General features: G+C 42.6%; 1 protein-coding gene across 1 annotated transcript in view; it reads right to left on the reverse strand.

Annotated features, from left to right (window-relative positions):
• prkg2 (protein kinase cGMP-dependent 2) overlaps positions 1-18,840 on the reverse strand; it is a 104,526-nt gene that overhangs the window by 23,829 nt on the left and 61,857 nt on the right. Inside the window, exons 13-15 of the mRNA XM_072593938.1 lie at positions 8,502-8,591; positions 8,222-8,363; positions 2,829-2,992 (exon numbers count right to left, since the gene is read on the reverse strand). Coding sequence (XP_072450039.1) covers positions 2,829-2,992; positions 8,222-8,363; positions 8,502-8,591 — 396 coding nt within the window. The remainder of the gene's footprint in view (positions 1-2,828; positions 2,993-8,221; positions 8,364-8,501; positions 8,592-18,840) is intronic.

Here is an 18,840-nt window from a genome sequence, read left to right on the forward strand (position 1 = left end):
ACAGGTAGATGTGGAAAGGTTGTTTCCTCTTATGGGTGAGTCTAGCATCAGAGGGCATAATCTCAGAATAACAGGTTGCCCACTTAAGACTGAGATGAGGAGGAATTTCTTTTGTTGAGGGTAGTCAGTCCATGGAATTCTTTACCACATAGGGCTCTAGAGGCTGAATTGTTAATTATGTTCAAGGCTAAGATAATTTTTTTAACCACTAAGAGAAAAAGGAGCAGTTATGCATATCAGCCATGATGTTGTTGAATGGCAGAGCAGACTTAATGTACTCAATAGCCTATTTCTAAGTCCATTGTCTTATGGTCTTGGTCATTGGGATAGAAGTCCTAATCCAGATAGTAAAGAAGCGTTGGTACAAAAAGACCAAAGCTCACACTCTTCACTTTTTAATATCTTGGTAATCACATAAAGGTAAAGTCATGATAGTCTGTTCTCGCATGAGTGAGAGACAACTGGTGCTGCATTTAACCTGAAGATCACCAAGTTTCAGAGTTTAGATCAGAGTGTGCTGGAAAAGCACAGCAGGTCAGGCAGCATCCGAGGAGCAGGAAAAACGACATTTTGGGCAAAAGCCCTTCATCAGGAATGGAGGCGGGGAGCCTGGAGGGTGGAGAGATAAGTGGGGGAGGGGGAGGGGGGCTGGGGTGAAGGTAGCAGAGAGTACAATAGGTGTATGGGCGTGGGGATAGAGGTGATAGGTCACAGAGGAGGATGGGCTCTTCTCTCTTACTGCAACCCCCAGGTCATTTCCTCTCCCCGAAGTCTTCAAACCATGTACTGAAACTGATCTAAACTCTGAAACTTGGTGATCTTCAGGTTAAATGCACCACAGGCACATTTGCTTACTCTTTGCTACCTTCTCCCATCCTCCTCTCTGACCTGTCACCTTCATCCCCACCCCATCCACCTATTGAACTCTTTGCTACCTTCGCTCCAGCCCCACCCCCCTCCCACTTATCTCTCCACCCTGGAGGGTCCCAGCCTCCATTCCTGCTGAAGGGCTTTTGCCTGAAACATCAATTTTCCTGCTCCTCGAATGCTGCCTGACCTGCTGTGCTTTTCCAGCACCACTCTAATCTAAAATCTGATTTCCAGCATCTGCAGTCCTCACTTTTGCCTAGTTGATGATCACTAACTTTCACACAAGGGGAAGACTGAGAAAGGAGGATCTTCATGGTAACGTCAGCCTGTGCAGGAATTGAACCCATATTGCTGACATCACTCTGCAATGTAAACCAGCTATCCAACTCATTATCACATTATACAACAGTAGTTCAACATTTGCCCATTGTAATCATTGCAAATGATCCCAGTCCTGGAGAGCTTTGAAAACTGTAGGTGCAAAGGCAATCTTAAACCTCCAAAGCACATTACAATTGACATATGCCAAGTGCCAAATAACTCATTTGCCATATTGCAAATCACTACTTGTAAAACAAATCTAATTAGCAAGTTTTGAGATGATTTGTAGCTCAGGTTGAGGTTCTGGGTGTAGGTTTGCTCGCTGAGCTGCAAGGTTCATTTTCAGACATTTCATCACTATACTATCAGTGAGCCTCTGTAGTTCAGTATTTGCTCCATATGTGTTGTTTTCCTGTAGACACTGGTTTGAAGTTCCCCATTGGCTGCTTGCTCTACTGGGACATCTAGGAATGGCAGTTTGTTGTTGGTTTCCTCCTCTTTAGTGAATTTTATACCATAAAGGTATTATTGATGGTCTTGCATGGGAATGGGGAACTTCAAACTAAGATCTATAGGAAAACAACACATATGGACCAAATACTGAACTACAGAAGCAATCATCCCAACACCCACAAATGAAGCTGCTTTAGAACACTTTTTCAACGAGCCACCACACACTGCAACACAGAGGAACTACAAAGAGCAGAGGAAAATCACCTTATGCAGGGTATTCAAAAAGAGCGGGGTACCCAATGAACACAGTCTACCAATTTCTCAGCAACAAACCCACACAAGCAGACAAAACACGCCCAAAAACCCAGCCACTCACCCCAACATCAAAGTCATCATGGAAATGACTAACAGACTACTCAGACCTCTTGGCATCACAAACCCACCAACACACTAAAACAGCAGCTAACGAACTTGAAAGACCCCGTACAGACAACAACCAAAACTAATGTCATTTACAAAATACCTTGCAAGAACTGTAACAAACACTACATTGGGCAAACAGGCAGGAAACCAACCACCAGCATACATGAACATCAACTAGCCACAAAAAGATATGACCCACTCTCACTAGTATCTTTACATACAAATGAGGAAGGACATCACTTCAACTGGGACAACACATCCATCCTAGGACAAGTCAAACAGATACATGCACAGGAATTCCTAGAAGCATGACATCCCAACTGGAACTCTATCAACAAACACATTGACTTGGATCCCATTTACCACCCCTGCAAAAAAGAACCAGAAATGACGTCACCATGGGAAATAACATCACCAACCAAAGGAAATCTAAACACATAAATAGAAAGTGGGACATACCACCAGTGCTTCATCTGGAGGCTCACTGATGATGTTACCTAGTATGGTGATGAAACGTCTGAAAACAAAACTTCCAGCTCAGCGAGCAAACCTACATCCACAAATCTAATTTGCATTTAAATAATCTTGACTCTCATTAGCCCAAAGACACATTAGTCAAATATATCATCTAATTGCTACATTGGCTGCAATCAGTTAACTCAACATAGGCCCAATAGTTTGATAAGATCTAACTTTTTAGTTGTTGTTCATCATCATGATATGTCTATAGATACAGTCAATTACACAAGGGGTCTGTTTACCTTCCAGTAAGAAGTTCAAAAACCAGAATTCCCAGTGACCAGAAGTCTACTCCAAAATCATGGCCTTTATTCAGGATGATCTCAGGTGCTACATATTCAGGAGTGCCACAAAATGTCCATGTTTTTTGACCTTTGCCAATCTTCTTAGCAAATCCAAAGTCAACCTGGAAACAGGACCAGTCAAATTTAATCTTCCATTAATCCACACTACTTATTATAAAATTATGATAGTGATGAAAATATTCTGACCTGTGATCCTCATTCACCAGAAATCTCAGCCATTAATTTGATTCAATCAGCCTTCCAGTGACAGGGGTTAGGGGAAAGAAGGTTAGTTATTCTGTCTGGCAAAATCAGGTGCCTACACCACTAAATGGCATTTGGTATATCCCCTCTGGTAGACAGGGAGGTCAAGAATTCCCTTTCCTTAAAGGGGATTGTAGTCACTCTCATAGAGTCAGAGAGATGTACAGCACAGAAAGAGACCCTTCGGTCCAACTTGTCATGCCAACCAGATATTCCAACCCAATCGAGTCCCATTTACCATTTACCATCATCCTTCCAACTTCTTCCTACTCATACTCATCCAGATGCCTTTTAAATTTTGTAATTGTACCAGCCTCCTCCACTTCCTCTGGCAGCTCATTCCCTACATGCACCACCCTCTGTGTGAAAAGGTTGCCCCTTAGGTCCCTTTTAAATTTTTTCTTTCTCACCCTCAAGCTATGCCCTCTAGTTCTGGAGTCCCCCACCCCAGGGAAAAGACCTTGGCTAGTTATTCTATCCATACCCCTCATGATTATATAAACCTCTGTGAGGTCACCCCTCAGCCTCCGACACTCCAGGCAAAATAGCCCCAGCCTATTCAGCCTCTCCATATAGCTCAAATCCTCCAACCCTGGCAACATCCTTGTAAATCTTTTCTGAACCCTTTCAAGTTCCACAACATCCTTCCAATAGGAGGGAGACCAGAATTGCACACAATATTCAAAGTGGCTTAATCAATGTTCTGTAGAGCCTCAACATGACCTCCCAAATCAATGCTCTGACTAATAAAGGAATGCATACCAAACGCCTTCTTCACTATACCTGTGACTCCACTTCCAAGGAACTATGAACCTGTACTCCAAGGTCTCTTTGTTCTGTATCCATATGGCTAGTTCTCCCTGTATTCAATGAGACCTAACCTTGCTAACCAATTTACCATGAGGAACCTTGTTGAACACCTTAGTGAAGTCAATACTCTGTTCTCATCAATCCTCTTCGTTCCCTCTTCAAAAAGCTCAAATAAGTTCGTGAAATATGATTTTTGTACACACAAAGCCATGTTGACTATCCCATTTGGTTCCTTGTCTTTCTAAATACAATAAATCCTGTCCCTCAGGATTCCCTCCGACAACATGCCCACCACCGACGTCAGGCTCACTGGTCTATAATTCCCTGGCTTTTCTTTACCACCTTTCTTAAACAGTGGCACTACGTTAGCCATCTTCCAGTCTTCCAACACCTCACCAGTGACTATTGATGATACAAATATCTCAGCAAGGGGCCCAGCAGTCACTTCCCTAACTTCCCACAGAGTTCTAGGATACATCTGAACAGCTCCTAGGAATTTATCCACTTTTATACATTTTAAGACATCCAGCGCTGCCTCCTCTTTCCTAATTGTCAGTTTATTTTCTTGAAAGATCCAAATTATGACCGTTTCTTGAACCTTAGAAGTTGCCCATGAGCACTCTCTTTGATAGCCTTGTAAACCAAATCCTACTGAGTGTGCCATTACCGGCCTTAGACTACATTGTTCTTGATAGGGATATGCATAGGGAGTATCTGGCCCTGCTGCTTCAAATACCATGGCTTTCTAATACTGTAGTGTCACAATAATAATGGAATAAAGTACATTTTAAAATATCTAAATATGTGTAAAATATGTATAAAACAAAATACATCAGTAGAATGCCTAATCTTTTAACAGTTGGTTCTGTTATAGAGTCATAGAGTTGTACAGCATGGAAACTTCAGTCCAACTTGCCCATGTCAACCAGATGTCCTAAGTTAATCTAGCCTCATTTGCCAACATTTGGCACATATCCCTCTAAACCCTGTCTATTCATATACCCATCCAGATGCCTTTTAAATATTGTTATTGTACCAGCCTCCATCACATCCTCTAGCAGCTCATTCTATCCATGTACTATCCTTTGTGTGAAAACGTTGTCCCTAACGTCCCTTTTAAACCTTTTCCCTTCTGACCTAGGGAAAACATCTTGGCTATCCACCCGATCCATGCCCCTCATGATTTTATAAACTTCTATAAGGTCTCAGATTTCAGCGCTCCAGGGAAAACAGTCTGAGTGTATTCAGCCTCTCCATATTGTTAAAACACTCCAATCCTGACAACATCCTTATAATTCTTATCTGAACACTTTCAAGTTTCATAAATCCTTCCTATAGCAGGGAGACCAGAATTGTATATTCCAAAGGTGGCCAAACTAATGTCCTATACAGCTGCAACCTAACTTTTTAACTCCTATACTCAATGCATTGACCAATTAAGGCAAGTATAGCACACACCTTCTTCTGTCTACCTGTGACTCCACTTTCAAAGAACTATGTAACTGTACTCCAAGGTCTTTTTGTTCAGCAATCCTCCCCAGGACCTTACCATTAAGTGTATAAGTCCTGCCCTGATTTGCCTTTCTAAAACGCAGCACCTCACATTTATCTAAATTAAACTCCATCTGCCTCTCCTCAGCCCATTGACCCACCTGATCAAGATCCCATTGTTATCTGAGATAACCTTCTTCGCTGTCCACTACACCTCCAATTTTGGTGTTGTCTGCAAACTTACTAAATGCACCTACTATCTTCACATCCTAATCATTTATAGAAAGGGAAATATACAGAAAAAGTAAATCCTCTTAATATTACATAATAGTAAAGTTAAATGCAAGCATCAGCTTTCAATGTCATGTGGTCAGGGGATAAATGTTTAGTTTTATACTGCCCCACAGAAGCCTCAATTCTGTGTGTACAATGTTCAGAAATACCAAATAGCAATTTTGCAATGATTTAATCTCAGCTGATACCTCTTCCTCTCTCCACAAGAATCTCAGTGAGTCTCTCTCTCACTGCAACCCCCAGGTCATCTCCTCTGCCCTGAAGTTCTGCAACCATGTCCTGAAACAGACCCGCTACCACAGTGCTACCTTCTCCCACCCTCCCCTCTGACCTATCATCTTCGTCTCCACCTCCATCCAACTATTGTACTGTTTGCTACCTTCTCTCCAGCCCCACCCCCCTCCCATTTATCTCTCCACCCTGGAGGCTCCCTACCTTCATTCCTCATGAAGGAATTTTGCCCGAAACATTGATTTTCCTGCTCCTCAGATGCTGCCTGATCTGCTGTGCTTTTCCAGCACCACTCTAATCTAGATTCTGATTTCCAGCATCTGCAGTCCTCACTTTCGCCTATTATCTATACAGCCTAGTGGTGACTGAAAAATTATATTCTTAGAGACTGGTGCTTGCTTCATTGTGAAAAATAATCATTGTAGATGCAGTGAGTTTAGGGTGTGGAAGTGTATCTCGAGTGGGGAATGATACACTGGAATCTTGATCAATTGGGCCAAAGGGCTGAAGATTGGCAGATGGAGTTTAACTTGGATAAATACGAGGTAATGCATTTTGGTAAGACAAACAAGGGCAGGATTATGCAGTTAACACTAGGGGGCTCTGGGGAGTGTTGTTGAACAGAGAGACCTCGGGGTTCAGCTACATAGGTCGTTGAAAATTATGTCACAGGTAGATGGGTGGTAAAGAAGGTGTTTGGCATGCTTGCCTACATTTAAAAGCCATTTGGACAGGTACGCAAATAGGAAAGGTTTACAGGGATATAGCCAAATGCAGACAAATGGGATTAGTCAAGTTTGGGAAACTTAGTCAGCATGGATGAGTTGGGGTAAATGGTCTGTTTCAGTGATGTACATCTCTATGACTCTATGAGAGCATGAAAATCTTCAGTGTCAATAGCAGATCTAGGGCCACAAGTTAAATCCACAATTAAACAGGACTGAGCAGTAAACAGACAATACCAGACATTACAAAAATATGAAATTGAGTGGAACCATTCATTTTGTTGTTATGGTGTACAATTAACCTAACAAAATCTAGACATAGGGCCAAATAGTTAAGAAAGATCACTGAAGCTGAAGGCTTGATATAAAATAATGTCGTGCTAACCAACCAGAGGATTGGGACGCTTACAAAAACCAACAGAGAGCAACAACAAAAGAAATAAGGAGTGAAATTAAAGAGGAGGGTAAGCTAGTCAGTAATATAAAGAAAGACTGTAAAAGTTTCTTTAGATATATGAAGGGCAAAAGAGAGGCAAAAGTGGACATTGGGTCACTGGAAAATGAAGCCAGAGAGATATTAATGGGGAACAAGGAAATGGAAGACACAGTAATATCCCAGAAATTTAAGAGAGTCGGGGAGGAGGGGGGAAGTGGGAGAGGGCAGAGTTGAGTATGGTGGCCATGACCAAGGAGAAGGTGCTGTAAAAACTGAAAGATAAATCACCTACACCAGATGGACTACACCCCAGAGTTTGAACGAAGATAGTTGAAGAGCTAGTGGAGGTGTTTATGGTGATCTTTCAGGAATCACTGGAATCAGGCAGGGTCCAAGAGGACTGGAAAATCACTAATGTGACTCTCCTGCTTAAAAAGGGAATAATGCAAAAGATGGAGAATTACAGGCTGATTAGCCTAATCTCGGTCCTGGGTAAGATTTTGGAGTCCATTATGAAGGATGAGATTTCCGAATACTTGGAAGTTCATGGTAAAATAGGGCAAAGTCAGCATGGTTTCATCATGGGGAGGTCATGCCTGACAAGTCTGTTATAATTTTTTGAGGAAGTAATGAGCCGGTTAGACTGTGAACATTGCCTTAGAGTAAAGGAAAAAACCTTTTCGAACGGAGATGAGGAGAAACTTCTTCAGCCAGAGAGTGCTGAATCTATGGAATTCATTGCCACAGAAGACTGTGAGGCCAGGTCACTGAGTATAATTGATATGGATATAGATATGTTCTTGATTGTCGAGTGGGTTAAGGGTTATAGGGACAAAGTGGGAGAATGGCGTTGAGAAACATATCAGCCATGATTGGATGGTGGAGCAGACTCGATGGGCTGAATGTACTAGTTTCTGCTCCTACGTCTTATGGTCTTACGGTCTTAAGAATGATTGTGTTAAACCTAATGCCATGTTGCAATGTTGCATGGAATGGAGGTATTTAAACTCACAGCCATCAGGTTGCTAGCCTAGTACAACCAGACTAATATGTACAAGTGCATTTAATTCTCAAGAATCAATATAATATTTGTTATTTACCAACTTTATGTATCCTTCACTATCCAGCATCAGATTCTCTGGCTTCAGATCCCTGTAGATGACTCCAATACGATGCAAGTAATCAAATGCTTCAGTCACACAAGAAGTACAAAACTTTGTCGTGAACTCATCAAAGCAACCTCTGCCATGAAAGGAATGCATTGAGGCACATTGTCAGTGAAACATGTAGGATAAGATAATCATTTATTATCAAAGTTCCACAAAGCTTGTGTCAAAAAGATGAGTACAATGTCTGTACACAAATATTAAGTCAGCTCACCTATCTCTAAGGATGCTCCAAATCTCTCCTCCAAGGCAGGCCTCCAACAGCATATAAACATACTTGTTGTCTTTAAAACTGCGAAAAAGTCTACAACATCAAATAAGAAACCAGGTGAACTGACAAAGCTCACTTAAATTCTTATTAAAGATTTACAAGGTTGTGGGGTGTTTGATGGATGAAGAAAGTTGGTGTGAAGTGGACAGAATTCAGAAGGAGCCTGCCGGCAGCCATGATGTGCTGGGATTTCACAGTGGGAGGAATACCTACCTTCTGAAGTGGCCAGCCAATCTGCTTGACCAGTAGCACCAAGCTCAACAGTAGGTGCTGCCAGCACTCCAAACAATCCTAAAACTAAAACCTTCAGGACTCAGACTCAGAGTAGTTGAATCAGGCAAGGAAGCAACATTTAGAGGGAAGGATTGGAGGCCTTAGGGAGCAGTGAACAGGGGATTTTAAGGTCCATGTGGGGAGGAAAATAAAGTTTGGGGAGCAGTAGGGTTTGTGCATTTGAAATTGGCAAAGTTACAAAAATTAATTGGGAACAGTTGCACCATATTGCAATGTTGCAATGTCTCAAATGCCCTTGGGCAATTAGGGATGGGCAATAAATACTGGCCTAGCCAGAGACACCATCATCCCATGAATTAATCAAAAATAAAATTGCTAGATTAGTATGTGAGATATGTTTCATTCATTAATGGGATCAGAACATTGGTGGTTTGACCAGCATTTATTGTCCATCCTTAGGTTCCCTCAAGCTGCCTTCTGAACTGCTGCAGTCCAAGTGCTGTAAGTTGACCCATAATGCCGTTAGGAAGGGAATTCCAGGACCTTGATCCAGCAAGAGCAAAGCAATGACGATATATTTTCCAGTCAGGATGGCGAGTGGCTTGGAAAGAAATTTGCAAATAGTGGTGTTACCATGTATCTGCTGCCTATGTCCATCATTATGGAAGTGATTGTGAGTTTGGAAGGTGCTCTAAAGAATGCTTTGGTGAATTTTTTCTAGATGGTGTACTCACTGCTGTTACGAAGCATTATGTTTCAGGATGTGTTGCCAATCAAGTGGGCTGCTTGTCCTAGATGGTGTCAAATTGAGTTTTGTTGGAGCTGAACCCATCCAGGCAGGTATGGAGTATTCCATCACATTCCTGATGTATGTCTTGTTGACGGTGAACTAGCTTTGAGGAGTCAGGAGGTGAGTTACTAACTGCAACATTCTTATCTTCTGGTCTGCTCTAGTAGCCACTATATTTATACGGCTTGGTCAGTCCAGTTTCTGGTCAATGGTAACCCCCAGGATGTTGCCAGTGGGGGATTCCGTGATGGTAATGCCATTGAATGTCAAGGGTATGTAGAGAAGAAATATCAAGAAACAGCATTCTGATCAGCAAAATGATCATTCAGCAAACCCTGTGGACAAAGACAATGAAGTACTTTCCCACTCTTTCCCTCCATCCACAACATCCATGTGTTTTATATGTTTGCTTGTATGGGCGTACAAAGGATAGTTTTATGAGTCAACCTGGAGTTTTAACTAATACATTCATATTTTAAAGGTTCATAATTGTTTATTTATAGTTAGAATCAACTGATTTGTAATAAATACTAATTTTTCTTAAGTACAGGCATGATTCAATAATTATGATGACATCAATTGCCATTGTCATTTCCAGTGATAGGTTGTTTTCATTTCATTTCTGAGGCTTAGATTCAATTTAGTACAGCTGAATGCCTTGCTGGGTCATTTCAGGAAGTAGTGAAGAGGTAGCAGCATTGGTGTGGATCTGGAGTCATGTAGGGGCCAAGCCAGGCAACGAAGTGACAGAAAACCTCTTACCCATAAAGAGTTTAATGAAACAGGTGGCCTTTTATGACAAATCTTAAAAATGACGGTGTCATGTCCAGCTTTATGAATTGAATTTAAAGATCACTATATGAGATTCAAATCACTACACCCAAAACATTAGCCTCTGCACATAGCATACTTCAATGACATTAGCATACTTTACTACCTCCCCTACTCTAAAGCAAAACAAATGACCTTACCGTACTGGAGGTACGAGTTTTGCATATGAATAAACACAAATAAGGAGCAACAACTAGAATATTAGTGACATTTCTTTTTGTTAACAAAGAGCTAGATGTTCTGTTGGCTACTTTTGAACGTGTATATGCAGTATACAAATCTAGAGTGTCCTCTATGTATTCGACTGAAGTACACCTATAAAATAAAAGATAACATTACAGGAACAAAAGATCCTGAAAGAAAAGCATTCTAAAGATAACATTCAAGGTTATAAAATTCATTGTATTCATGAAGAATTTGAATGCTACATTCTAATTTGTCATTATCTCTCTGGATTGATTCATTTATGCATTCTATATCCAATTGTATCCTAGTGTTTATTCACTACATTTGTTTTAAATGGTTTAGATATTTCCATTAAAGTAAAAATCCATTTTTCTTGCCATTGCCTCCCTTTGAAGGTCTTCCAGACATAACACAAAGAGGATGCAATAATAGGAATAGCCACTCAAAAACTATCGTCAGATCTACTTCAGTTTTTCTGCAAGAAGTTAAGTACATGCAAACTGACTACTGTCCCTGTTGCAGTGCAATTAAAGGACTCAGGCAACTCAAAATTATTCATCTCTGTCTCCTTAATACTGCACATCAGTGCTCAAAATGCCACAGTGCTGTTCATGTCCTCAATATTCGAAGGAGCTGGAAATTGTTCAAGTATTGCAGCTACGAGTCAGTAAATCTCTGACTTAAGTGACCTATTTTGGGGCTACATTTTCCTCTGGTACAAATAGTGGAGCAAGGTGGAAAATCGAGAGCAGTGTCTAATGCCAATCATCATGGGAATGCTATGAGAGCCCACTAACACCCCTCAGGGTTGAAAATTCAGGAAGAAATTTTGATCTTTGAATGCTTCCGTTTGAAAGATAGTGGCGATAATACCAGGGAAAACAAGCAACTGCCCTCGGTCTGTCAGTTTACAGCAGTCAGCTGAGGTGCTTCAGGTGCTTACTGTTGTCAGGACAATGGAAATCCTGTTTTGACCTTGCTGGAAGGAATGAGTCAGGATGTAACTACCTCTCTTCCTATCTACCATTGAATTCCCAAACCAAGGGTTCCAGCAGCTCACACAGACCTTTCTTACAAATTTTGCATTCAATCTTTGGCTTGTAACTGTCCCATTTAACCTTTAATTTTGTTGCTCTTTTAGTTGCAGAAGTGGAGCAGGACTCATCTCCTCTCACTGGTTGTAGTTCATAATATTTTTCACTGACCACTAGATAAAACGCTGAGTAGTAGTAAACTCCAGCCCCCTTCTTACCCCATTCTTACTCCCTCTCGTCATATTCTACACTCATTGGTTAGAAGATCAAGGCTTACACCATGATGCCACGATGAGCAGAGTGAGACGGAAGACTCCAGGTACTTTCTTAACTCATATGGGGATTGAACATCTACTACTGATGCCATTCTGGATTCCACAAAATCCCTCATTATATTGGAAAAACGAGCTCAAGCTACCGTTATTTATTTATTGCAATAATTTCTGAAGGGTAAACGTGTATAATTTATTTTCACTTGGCATTATATTTCAGATTTTACTCTAGTGATTAATATGAAAAAGGAGAAAGTGAGGACTGCAGATGCTGGAGATCAAAATTGAAAAATGTGTTGCTGGAAAAGCGCAGCAGGTCAGGCAGCATCCAAGGAGCAGGAGAATCGACGTTTCGGGCATGAGCCCTTCTTCAGGAATGATTCCTGAAGAAGGGCTCATGCCCGAAACGTCGATTCTCCTGCTCCTTGGATGCTGCCTGACCTGCTGCGCTTTTCCATTAATATGAATAAATCAACTTCATACTATTCACTATTGTCACTTCCTTTTTATTGAATAAAGCAAAAGTCTTGACCTTTCAGATAATATTCAATTTGATTTCAAGCTCACCATGTACAGCTGCTAAAGAAAAGCAGCACTTAAAGACCAGATCTTTCTGTTCTGGCAATAAAGGCAATGAGATGAAATTTCTTTTGGGCTAAGTCCAAGTTGTGCAAGATCTGATGAGCGATTTCCACCTTACGCCATGACAAGTTTTCTTACTGTATCTTACCAGACACATTTCATTAACCAGGCACCTTATAGCATCCATCATCATACTATACCTCATTCACAAAAGAGCCTGCTGGATATCCCTGAATTCACCAGCATTTCTTGTGCCTGCGTTCTCTGTAAACATGACAAACACTATCAATCTTGAGTTGTCCTGCACGATTTCTGCTAATTGCCTCAGACGTGTCAGGCAGGGAAATCAATGCCCTGCTTTGCAGGCAGGGTCCTGGAGGTACTGCTGGACAGGGTGGGATGTCCCCTTCCACAAGACCAACACAGGAGGCCACAAAACCAGACCATGCCAGCCTGGCCTGAGGTTGCCACCTGGGTTAAAGCAGTCTCTGGCATTTGAGGAATATATGGCACTGTAGGAAGATCAATGACCTACTCCACTCCACCATCTTAAGTCCCACTATCTCTTCTCCAATATCTCACACTTACTCTATCTCTGCTATTGCATCTACCTCCCAGTGTGGACCAAGCTCTACAAATCTAAAGCCAATAACATCTTCCCTCATTCTTTGTTATCCACCCCAGCCCCTGACATCACTAACATTGCATACTGCCTGTATTGCCAAATCACTTGTTTGAGACGTGCCCCATCTGCACCCACAGTAATAGATGTGGCCAGCCACTTTCATCTCATGTAATATCTGCTTCTCTCTTTGTTAAGAGGGAAAAGCCCACTATAGGGCAGTCAGAGTCAGGATCCTCTTCTTATAAAGGGTGAGGAATTGAATGACATGCCACCTGTGCTGACTCTTTCTGCCCTACAGTGGGCTTCTTCCTCTTAACTCATATGCTTCTGTCTTGCCTTGCTGTTTAGTACAAACACAACATGATTGTCATGTTTGTCAACAGACCTCAATCACATCAAAGGGCGGTGGTGTTTATTGAGGATGACCAGCACCGTGTGTGTGAGGAGCAGTCTCGGATACTATTCCAGGGCCTCCTTAAGGCAGTCAGTGTCAGGATCCTCTTCCTATAAAGGGTGAGGAAGTGAATGACACACCACCTGTCCTGACTTTCTCTGCCCTAAGCAGGCCCTTGGTATCAGAAACTGCTTCTTACACACTGCGCGAGTCATCCTCAGCAACCACTGCTACCCTTTAACTTGACTGAGGTCTGTTGATTACATTGTGTCTCTGCTAAATGGCAAAATAAGACAGAAGCAATAAGAGCCTGGTCTCTCTCTGGCTGAGGGAACATGTCATCCAGATGGGTGCAAAGTGTCCTTGTTGCAGCATTACTACGATACTTACTGGCACAGCCTGAGGTGCAGCAATGAAGTGAAGAAGCATCCTCCATGGGATTGGGAAATGTGCCATGAAGGTTCTTGGAGGCCAGCACATATTCAATGCCAATGTCAGTGTATATGAGGTATGTCCATGAAGTGTGCCCTGAGATGCATATGCCCAGTGTCCAACATGGAGGCCCTTCAGAGCCAGTGGTGAGCTGAATACAGCAGGTACCCACTCTGATTTCCATGTTGACTCTTCTCAATGTCTAGTTCATTCAGCACAGTTGGTAAGATGGGAGGCTGAACATTAATGAAGTGATGTAGGTTTGCTTGGTGAGGTGGAAGGTTCATTTTCAGACATTTCATCACCATACTAGTTAACATCTTTAGTGAGTCTCCAGCAAAGCACTGCTGGTGTTTCCTGCTTTCTATTTCGATGTTTGGGTTTCCTTGGGTTGGTGATGTCATTTCCTGTGGTGACATCATTTCCTATGGTGATGTCATTTCTGGTTCTTTTTTTCAGGGGGTGGTAAATGGGGTCCAATTGACTGTGTTTGTTGATAGAGTTCTGGTTGGAATGCAATGCTCCTAGGAATTCTTGTGCATGTCTCTGTTTGGCTTGTCCTAGGATGGATTTGTTGTCCCAGTTGAAGTTCATCAACCACTCTCAGCTTAGTTGCTGATGCTGAATCTGAGTTTGATGAACTGCTTGGGAGTTTTCACAAGACTATAAGGGCATAAGATAGCGGAGCAGAGTTAAACCATTCTGCTGCCTTCTCGCTGTAACTCTTGATCCCCTTACTAATCAAGAACCTATCTATTAAAAAAACTGAAAGAACTGCAGACTCTTGAAATCAGAACCAAAATAAACAAAATGTGAACTCTGATTTCTCTCCTCAGATGCTACCAGACTTGCTGATCTTTTCTATCAATTTCTGTTTTTGTTTAAGAATCCACCTATCCTTGTTTTAACTACACTCAATGACTTGGTCTCCATAGCCTTCTGTGGCAATGAATTCCACAGATTAACCACGCTCTGTTTGAGGAAATTCCTCCTCATCTCAGTTCTAAAGGGTCATCACTTCACTCTGAGGACGTTCCTTCAGATCCAACCTCTCCTACTTGTGGAAACTTCTTCTCCATGTCCACTCTGTCCAGGTCTCTCAGTATTCTGTAAGTTTCGACCAGATCCCCTTCTTCATTCTCAGCTCCAATGAGTACTGACCCAGAGTCAGCAGATGCTTGTCATATGACAAGCCTTTCATCCTGGGATCATACCTGTAAACCACCTCTGGACTCCCTTCAATGCCAGCACACCTTCCCTGAGATATGCAATCCAAATCTGCCAATTTTGACGGTGTTAGGCAAGAACTTTCGAAAGCTGATTGGAGGCAGATGTTCGCAGGTAAAGCGACGGCTGGAAAATGGGAAGCCTTCAGAAATGAGATAACAAGAATCCAGAGAAAGTATATTCCTGTCAGGGTGAAAGGGAAGGCTGGTAGATAAAGGGAATGCTGGATGACTAAAGAAATTGAAGGTTTGGTGAAGAAAAAGAAGGAAGCATATGTCAGGTATAGACAGGATAGATCGAGTGAATCCTTAGAAGAGTATAAAGGAAGTTGGAGTATACTTAAGAGGGAAATCAGGATGGCAAAACGGAGATATGAGATAGCTTTGGCAAATAGAATTAAGGAGAATCCAAAGGGTTTTTACAAATATATTAAGGACAAAAGGGTAACTAGAGAGAGAATAAGGCCCCTCAAAGATCACCAAGGCGGCCTTTGTGTGGAGTCACAGAAAATGGGGAAGATACTAAATGAATATTTTGCATCAGTATTTACTGTGGAAAAGGATATGGAAGGTATAGACTGTAGGGAAATAGATGGTGGCATCTTGCAAAATGTCCAGATTACAGAGGAGGAAGTGCTGGATGTCTTGAAATGGTTAAAAGTGGATAAATCCCCAGGACCCGAGAACACTGTGGGAAGCTAGAGAAGTGATTGCTGGGCATCTTGCTGAAATATTTGTATCATCGATAGTCACAGGTGAGGTGCTAGAAGACTGGAGGTTGGCAAACGTGGTGCCACTGTTTAAGAAGGGCGGTAAAGTCAAGCCAGGGAACTATAGACTGGTGAGCCAGACCTCGATGGTGGGCAAGTTGTTGGAGGGAATCCTGAGGGACAGGATGTACCTGTATTTGGAAAGGCAAGGACTGATTAGGGATAGTCAACATGGCTTTGTGCATGGGAAATCATGTCTCACAAACTTGATTGATTTTTTTGAAGAAGTAGCAAAGAAGGTTGATGAGGCAGAAGAGTAGATGTGATCTATAAGAACTTCAGTAAGGCGTTCACCAAGGTTCCCCATGGGAGACTGATTAGCAAGGTTAGATCTCATGGAATACAGGGAGAACTAGACATTTGGATAAAGAACTGGCTCAGAGTAGAAGACAGTGGGTGGTGGTGGAGGGTTGTTTTTCAGACTGGAGGCCTGTGACCAGTGGAGTGCCACAAGGATCAGGGCTGGGTCCTCTACTTTTTGTCATTTACGTAAATGATTTGGATGCGAGCATAAGAGATACAGTTAGTAAGTTTGCAGATGACACCAAAATTGGAGGTGTCGTGGACAGCGAAGAGGGTTACCTCAGATTACAACAGGATCTTGACCGGATGGGCCAATGAGCTGAGAAGTGACAGATGGAGTTTAATTCAGATAAATGTGAGGTGCTGCATTTTGGGAAAGCAAATCTTAGCAGGATTTATACAATTAAATGATAAGGTCCTAGGGAGTGTTGCTGAACAAAGAGACCTTGGAGTGCAGGTTTATAGCTCCGTGAAAGTGGAGTCGCATGTAGATAGGATAGTGAAGAAGGCATTTGGTATGCTTTCCTTTATTGGTCAGAGTATTGAGTACAGGAGTTGGGAGGTCATGTTGCAGCTGTACAGGACATTGGTTAGGCCACTGTTGGAATATTGCATGCAATTCTGGTCTCCATCCTATCAGAAAGATGTTGTGAAACTTGAAAGGGTTCAGAAAAGATTTACAAGGATGTTGCCAGGGTTGGAGGATCTGAGCTACAGGGACAGGCTGAACAGGCTGGGGCTGTTTTCTCTGGAGCATCGGAGACTGAGGGGTGACCTTATAGAGGTTTACAAAATTATGAGGGGCATGGATAGGATAAATAGACAAAGTCTTTTCCCTGGGGTGGGGGAGTCCAGAACTAGAGGGCATAGGTTTAGGGTGAGAGGGGAAAGATATAAAAGAGACCTAAGGGGCAAATTTTTCATGCAGAGGGTGGTAGTGTATGGAATGAGCTGTCAAAGGAAGTGGTGGATGCTGGTACAATTGCAACATTTAAGAGGCATTTGGATGGGTATATGAATAGGAAGTGTTTGGAGGGATATGGGCCGGGTGCTGGCAGGTGGGACTAGATTGGATTGGGATATCTGGTCGGCATGGACGGGTTGGACCGAAGGGTCTGTTTCCATGCTGTACATCTCTATGATTCTATGATTCTATGTGGTCGAAACACAGGCTTATGTAGCCTCAGTGGTGCAGTCCTGCTCTATTCTAGCCCTCTCACAATGAATGCTAAAATTGCATTTGCCTTCCGAAATGCCATTCAAAACCCACATTTTAACTTTAAGAAAATCCTGAACAAGGAATCCCAAGTCCCTTTGTGCTTCTGAAGTCTTTCCCCATACAAAAAATAGTCTACACTTCCATTCTTCTGACCAAAGAGCATAACCTCATATTTTGCCACATTGTATTCTATCTGCCACTTCTTTGCCCACTCTCCTAACCTGTACCAGTCCTTCAGCAGCCTCCCTGCTTCCGCAACACTGCCCATCCCTCCACCTACCTTTGTGTCATCCACAAACTTAGCGACAATACCCTTAGTTACTTTGTTGAGATCGCTAATGTATAATGTGAATAGTTGTGATCCCAACACTGACAGCTGTACATCTCCACAAGTCACTAGCTGCCATCCAGAAAAAGACCCCTTTATCCCTACTCTTTGCCTTCTGTCAATCAGCCAATCCTCTCAGTTAGCTATACAACTTATTTGCAATGCAGGGTGGTACGAACATCATGGGTTCCATTCTGGGATCGTTGAGATTGCCCCACTTTGTTAACCACACCCCTCTCCTGGGGGATGGTGATATTCCGGTTAAACTCACCATCAGTTATCTCTCTCTGTCATGAGACAATTGACTGGGACTATGGTGACATTCACTTCCGTTTTGCTGAAGAGCTGCTCATAGAAAATTAGATTAGATTACGTTACAGTGTAGAAACAGGCCCTTCGACCCAACAAGTCCACACCGACCCACCAAAGCGCAACCCACCCATACCCCTACATTTACCCCTTACCTAACACTACGGACAATTTAGCATGGCCAATTCATCTGACCTGCACATCTTTAGACTGTGGGAGGAAACCGGAGCACCCGGAGGAAACCCACGCAGACACGGGGAGAACGTGCAAACTCCACACACTCAGTCGCCAACTCGTGCAGGCAGGTGTGCACCTTCAAAGTAGGGTAAGGACGGCACTGTCAGGAGAGTAAGAATGGCACTGTCAGCAGCTTTGGAAATGATCATAGCCCTGAATATCCTTATAGTGAGATGGGGTAGCATGGTGGCTTAGTGGTTAGCACTGCTGCCACACAGCCCCAGGGACCTGGGTTTAATTCCAGCCTCAGGCGACTGTCTGTGTGGAGTTTGCACATTCTTCCCGTGTCTGCGTGGGTTTCCTCCAGGTGCTCTGGTTTCCTCCCACAATCCAAAGATGTGCAGGTTAGGGAATGGCCATGCTAAATTGCCCATAGCATTCAGGGATGTGTAGGTTAGGTGCATTAGTTAGGAGTTAAATGCAGGGGGATAGGTCTGGGTGAGTTATTCTTCGGAGGGTCGGTGTGAACTTCTTGGGCCAAAGGGCCTGTTTCCACACTTTCAGGACCCT

The sequence above is a fragment of the Chiloscyllium punctatum genome, chromosome 1 (genome assembly GCF_047496795.1).
Source record: "Chiloscyllium punctatum isolate Juve2018m chromosome 1, sChiPun1.3, whole genome shotgun sequence".
NCBI lineage: Eukaryota > Metazoa > Chordata > Chondrichthyes > Orectolobiformes > Hemiscylliidae > Chiloscyllium > Chiloscyllium punctatum.